At 49.6% G+C, this 6,426-nt stretch overlaps 1 protein-coding gene across 1 annotated transcript; it reads right to left on the bottom strand.

The window, feature by feature from the left end:
* Nucleotides 1-2,694: 2,694 nt before the first annotated feature.
* LOC142070929 (myb/SANT-like DNA-binding domain-containing protein 7) lies at nucleotides 2,695-4,588 on the bottom strand. Its single transcript, XM_075124914.1, has 2 exons — nucleotides 3,671-4,588; nucleotides 2,695-3,082 (listed from the first exon to the last, which is right to left on the bottom strand). The coding sequence occupies exons 1-2, from the start codon at nucleotides 4,252-4,254 to the stop codon at nucleotides 3,025-3,027; spliced, it is 642 nt and encodes a 213-aa protein (XP_074981015.1). The 5' UTR covers nucleotides 4,255-4,588; the 3' UTR covers nucleotides 2,695-3,024.
* Nucleotides 4,589-6,426: the final 1,838 nt, after the last annotated feature.

Genomic DNA, 6,426 nt, shown 5'->3' with positions numbered 1-6,426 from the left:
GTTCTGGGTACGTGTCGTCAGGCCCCCGTTCCCTCCCTCCCTCCGTGAAAGCAAGGGCAGACAATCATTTCGCGCCTTTTTTCCTGAGTTACCTGTGCGGACGCCATACCACGGCAAGCATGGAGCCAGCTCAGGTAACCGTCACCCTATGTCTCCTGGGTGCTGGCAGACGCGGTACGGCTTTGCTGCACAGTAGCAGCAACCCATTGCCTTCTGGCAGCAGACGGTGCAATACGACTGGTAGTCGTCCTCGTCATGTCCGAGGTGCTCCTGGCCACGTCGGCTGGGAGTGCCTGGGCAGACATGGGCGCAGGGACTAAATTTGGAGTGACTTGACCAGGTCATTCTCTTTAGTCCTGCAGTCAGTCCTATTGAACCGTCTTATGATGAGCGGGCAGGTGATACGGACTGCTAGCAGTCGTACTGTACCATCTTCTGCCAGGCAGGCAAGAGATGAGGATTGCTAGCAGTCGTATTGTACCATCTTATGGCAGGCAGGCAAGAGATGAAGATGGCTAGCAGTCGTACTGTACCATCTTCTGCCGAGCAGCCATGAGATGTGGATGGCATGCAGTCCTTCTGCACCGTCTGCTGCCAGCCAAAGATGTAAAAGATAGATGGAGTGGGTCAGAACAAGAAATAGACCAGATTTGTTTTGTACTCATTTGCCTCCTCCCCTGTCTAGATCACACTGCAGTCACTCACAGAGAAGGTGCAGCGAGGTAAATCTAGCCATGTATCAATCAGAGGCCAGGCTAACCTCCTTGTTCCAATAACAACGATAACTTAGGTGCACCATTTCTTATTGGAACCCTCTGTGCAGTCCTGCCTGAAATACTCCTTGACGTACAGGCACACCCTTTGTTGATCTTAGCTCCCTGAAGCCAACCCTGTAAGCCGTGTCGTCAGTCGCCCCTTCCTCCGTCAGAGCAACGGCAGACAATCGTTCCACACCTTTTTTCTGTGCGGACGCCATACCAAGGCAAGCATGGAGGCCGCTCAGCTCACTTTGGCAATTAGGAGCACATTAACCACCACACGCATTATCCAGCAGTATATGCAGCACCAGAACATGGCAACGCGATACCGGGCGAGGAGGCGACGTCAGTGCGGTCCCGTGAGTGATCAGGACATGGACACAGATTTCTCTGAAAGCATGGGCCCTGACAATGCATGCATCATGGTGCTAATGGGGCAGGTTCATGCTGTGGAACGCCGATTCTGGGCTCGGGAAACAAGCACAGACTGGTGGGACCGCATAGTGTTGCAGGTCTGGGACGATTCCCAGTGGCTGCGAAACTTTCGCATGCGTAGGGGCACTTTCATGGAACTTTGTGACTTGCTTTCCCCTGCCCTGAAGCGCATGAATACCAAGATGAGAGCAGCCCTCACAGTTGAGAAGTGAGTGGCGATAGCCCTGTGGAAGCTTGCAACGCCAGACAGCTACCGGTCAGTTGGGAATCAATTTGGAGTGGGCAAATCTACTGTGGGGGCTGCTGTGATGCAAGTAGCCCACGCAATCAAAGATCTGCTGATATCAAGGGTAGTGACCCTGGGAAATGTGCAGGTCATAGTGGATGGCTTTGCTGCAATGGGATTCCCTAACTGTGGTGGGGCTATAGACGGAACCTATATCCCTATCTTGGCACCGGAGCACCAAGCCGCCGAGTACATAAACCGAAAGGGGTACTTTTTGATAGTGCTGCAAGCTCTGGTGGATCACAAGGGACGTTTCACCAACATCAACGTGGGATGTCCGGGAAAGGTGCATGATGCTCGCATCTTCAGGAACTCTGGTCTGTTTCAAAAGCTGCAGGAAGGGACTTTATTCCCAGACCAGAAAATAACTGTTGGGGATGTTGAAATGCCTATATGTATCCTTGGGGACCCAGCCTACCCCTTAATGCCATGGCTCATGAAGCCGTACACAGGCAGCCTGGACAGTAGTCAGGAGCTGTTCAACTACAGGCTGAGCAAGTGCAGAATGGTGGTAGAATGTGCATTTGGACGTTTAAAGGTGCGCTGGCGCAGTTTACTGACTCGCTTAGACCTCAGCGAAACCAATATTCCCACTGTTATTACTGCTTGCTGTGTGCTCCACAATATCTGTGAGAGTAAGGGGGAGACGTTTATGGTGGGGTGGGAGGTTGAGGCAAATCGCCTAGCTGCTGGTTACGCGCAGCCAGACACCAGGGCGGTTAGAAGAGCACAGGAGGGCGTGGTACGCATCAGAGAAGCTTTGAAAAACAGTTTCATGACTGGCCAGGCTACGGTGTGAAAGTTCTGTTTGTTTCTCCTTGATGAAACCCCCCGCCCCTTGGTTCACTCTACTTCCCTGTAAGCTAACCACCCTCCCCTCCTCCCTTTAATCATTGCTTGCAGAGGCAATAAAGTCATTGCTGCTTCACAGTCATGCATTCGTTATTCATTCATCACACAAATAGGGGGATGACTACCAAGGTATCCCAGGAGGGGTGGTGGAGGAGGGAAGGAAAATGCCACACAGCACTTTAAGCACAGCACTTTAAAAGTTTACAACTTTAAAATTTATTGAATGACAGCCTTCTTTTTTTTGGGCAATCCTCTGTGGTGGAGTGGCTGGTTGGCCGGAGGCCCCCCCACCGCGTTCTTGGGCGTCTGGGTGTGGAGACTATGGAACTTGGGGAGGAGGGCAGTTGGTTACAGAGGGGCAGCAGTGGCATTCTGTGCTCCAGCTGCCTTTGCTGCAGCTCAACCATACACTGGAGCATACTGGTTTGGTCCTGCAGCAGCCTCAGCATTGAATCCTGCCTCCTCTCATCACGCTGCCGCCACATTTGAGCTTCAGCCCTGTCTTCAGCCCACCACTTACTCTCTTCAGCCCACCACTTACTCTCTTCAGCCCTCCACCTCTCCTCCCGGTCATTTTGTGCTTTCCTGCACTCTGACATTATTTGCCTCCACGCATTCGTCTGTGCTCTGTCAGTGTGGGAGGACAGCATGAGCTCGGAGAACATTTCATCGCGAGTGCGTTTTTTTTTCTTTCTAAGCTTCACTAGCCTCCGGGAAGGAGAAGATCCTGTGATCATTGAAACACATGCAGCTGGTGGAGAAAAAAAAAGGGACAGCGGTATTTAAAAAGACACATTTTATAAAACAGTCGCTACACTCTTTCAGGGTAAACCTTGCTGTTAACATTACATACATAGCACATGTGCTTTCGTTACAAGGTCGCATTTTGCCTCCTCCCACCGCGTGACTACCCCCTCAACCTTCTCCCCTCCCTGTGGCTAACAGCGGGGAACATTTCTGTTTAGCCACAGGCAAACAGCCCAGCAGGAATGGGCTCCTCTGAGTGTCCCCTGAAGAAAAGCACTCTATTTCAACCAGGTGACCATGAATTATATCTCACTCTCCTGAGGATAACACAGAGAGATAAAGAACGGATTTTGGTTGAATGCCAGCAAACATACACTGCAATGCTTTGTTCTACAGTGATTCCCGAGTACGTGTTACTGGCCTGGAGTGGTAAAGTGTCCTACCATGAAGGACGAAATAAGGCTGCCCTCCCCAGAAACCTTTTGCAAAGGCTTTAGGACTACATCTAGGAGAACCGCAAATGCCAGGGCAAAGTAATCCTTTCACATGCTTGCTTTTAAACCATGTATAGCATTTTAAAAGGTACACTCACCAGAGGTCCCTTCTCCGCCTGCTGGGTCCAGGAGGCAGCCTTGGGTGGGTTCGGGGGGGTACTGGCTCCAGGTCTAGGGTGAGAAACAGTTCCTGGCTGTCGGGAAAACCGGTTTCTCCACTTGCTTGCTGTGAGCTATCTACAACCTCCTCCTCCTCATCATCTTCTTCGTCCCCAAAACCTACTTCCGTATTGCCTCCATCTCCATTGAAGGAGTCAAACAACACGGCTGGGGTAGTGGTGGCTGAACCCCCTAAAATGGCATGCAGCTTATCATAGAAGCGGCATGTTTGGGGCTCTGACCCAGAGCGGCTGTTCACCTCTCTGGTTTTCTGGTAGGCTTGCCTCAGCTCCTTCAGTTTCACGCGGCACTGCTTCGGGTCCCTGTTATGGCCTCTGTCCTTCATGCCCTGGGAGATTTTCAGAAAGGTTTTGGCATTTCGAAAACTGGAACGGAGTTCTGATAGCACGGATTCCTCTCCCCAAACAGCGATCAGATCCCGTACCTCCCGTTCGGTCCATGCTGGAGCTCTTTTGCGATTCTGGGACTCCATCATGGTCACCTCTGCTGATGAGCTCTGCATGGTCACCTGCAGCTTGCCACGCTGGCCAAACAGGAAATGAGATTCAAAAGTTCGTGGTTCTTTTCCTGTCTACCTGGCCAGTGCATCTGAGTTGAGAGAGCTGTCCAGAGCGGTCAGAATGGAGCACTCTGGGATAGCTCCCGGAGGCCAATACCATCGAATTGTGTCCACAGTACCCCAACTTCGAGCCGGCAACGTCGATTTAAGCGCTAATCCACTTGTCAGGGGTGGAGTAAGGAAATCGATTTTAAGAGCCCTTTAAGTCAAAATAAAGGGCTTCATTGTGTGGACGGGTGCAGGTTTAAATCGATTTAACGCTGCTAAATTCGACCTAAAGTCCTAGTGTAGACCAGGGCTTAGACTTTACGGTAAGAAGGGACCATTATGATCCTCTAGTCTGATGTCCGGCACATTGCAAGCCACAGAACCTCACTCCCTCCTGCCCCCCACCTGTAATAGACCCCCTAACATCTGGCTGACTTACTGAAGTCCTCAAATCATGATTTAAAGACCAAAAAGAATCCCGCATTTACAGTAGTTTAAACCTACAAGTGACACATGCCCCATGCTGCAAAGGAAGCTGAAAACCCCCCAGGGTCTCTGCCAGTCTGACCCAGGGGGAAATTCCTTCCTGACCCCAAATATGGCGATCAATTAGATGCTACCTACCCCAGTGGGAAGGCTTCTCCCATCACCATAGGTAATCCACCTCCCTGAGAGGCAGTAGCTATGTTGACAGGAGAAGCCCTTCCGGTGACATAGCGCTGCTGTCTACACCAGGAGTTATACCAACCTAACTGCTTGCTTATGAGTGTGAATTTTCCATACCCCTGAGCGATGTTGTTATACCGACATATGTTGTTATATAGATCATGCCTAAGAAGGCAACAGCTAGCACATGTGAACCATAGAGGACTGTACCATATGAACAATCTATTAAGCTTGTATATTGATTAGTAATTTCATGGCTTGTGATATTCTGTTCTCATTATAATTTCTGTCATAGAAACTAGGTTATAAACGCCTCCTATTTTCATAGAATCATAGAATCATAGAATATCAGGGTTGGAAGGGACCTCAGGAGGTCATCTAGTCCAACCCCCTGCTCAAAGCAGGATCAATCCCCAATTTTTGCCCCAGATCCCTAAATGGCCCCCTCAAGGATTGAACTCACAACCCTGGGTTTAGCAGGCCAATGCTCAAACCACGGAGCTATCCCTCCCCCCCTTACTTTTTTATCCCTCCCCCCCTTACTGTCTTTTGTGAAAGACAGGGTACAGCATTTCTTTAAATGTTCAAGGTTCTGTAATTAGGATGGCCACTGATTCTTGCTCTCTACTTTTATTGTTTTGGCAGTCTGAGAGAGAACTGCAATGGACAAATAATAAATCTAGCCTAAAACCAAAGAGAAGAAGATGATATTGCATGAAAACCTGAGGTTCTGGCAGAGTCTAGGACTACTTCATCATAAGAGGGCATTTGTGACCATTGTGGAAATGGTGTGCAATCGCAATGATTTATAATACTCAACCCTGCTCCTAGCTTCTCAGATTCCATCTGCCACCAGAACCTCTTTATTTTGTCTACTGCTGGCAAAATGATTGTGGCCTTTCCTTCCAGGTACAATTCTGTCATGCCTGCGTTTGTTACCTTGTGGCTTGGTTCTTACAATGGCCTGTTTCTTAGCTTTCTCCACACAGCGATACTGCAGCCCTAAGTTCAGAGGGCCTGGAGCCAGCCAGTGCAGCCCATACAGGATCATTTTGGCATTAGAATGAGTATGTTCAGACAAGGCAGGAGATGTATTGAATCAGCCCTTTGGCTGGACAGCCTCTGATGTGTAAGCTGCCCTCCCTGGGAAAGTCAGTCCTTCAGAGCAGCTGCCCCAATGACTCAGGATAGGGTGAGGGATACAACATGCACTCCCCTGTGCCTGTGAGAGGTAATACTGCCCAGTATGAAGTCCTATTTATCCACAGAACAAGTGAAGAAATAGTACAAAAGCTTCCCTACATGGTTCTACAAATGTCCATCACTATGTCTTCATGAACATTCAAACCTTGATCCCAACAAGTCCTTTTGTGCCTTAAACAATGGGGAGTCCTTGTGGCACCTTAGAGACTAACAAATTTATTTGTGCATAAGCTTTTGTGTGCTAGAACCCATCTCATT

This window comes from Caretta caretta, chromosome 1, assembly GCF_965140235.1.
Source record: "Caretta caretta isolate rCarCar2 chromosome 1, rCarCar1.hap1, whole genome shotgun sequence".
NCBI classification, from domain to species: domain Eukaryota; kingdom Metazoa; phylum Chordata; order Testudines; family Cheloniidae; genus Caretta; species Caretta caretta.
Note: the sequence above shows the minus strand (reverse complement) of the source record. Positions and strands in the feature narration are given on the sequence as shown.

Coding starts and splice junctions, on each gene's coding strand:
- LOC142070929 (XM_075124914.1), bottom strand. CDS start 4,254: ATGCAGAGCTCATCAGCAGAGGTGACCATGATGGAGTCCCAGAATCGC. Junction 3,083..3,670: donor AGGCGGAGAAGGGACCTCTG/GTGAGTGTACCT, acceptor TTTCTCCACCAG/CTGCATGTGTTTCAATGATC.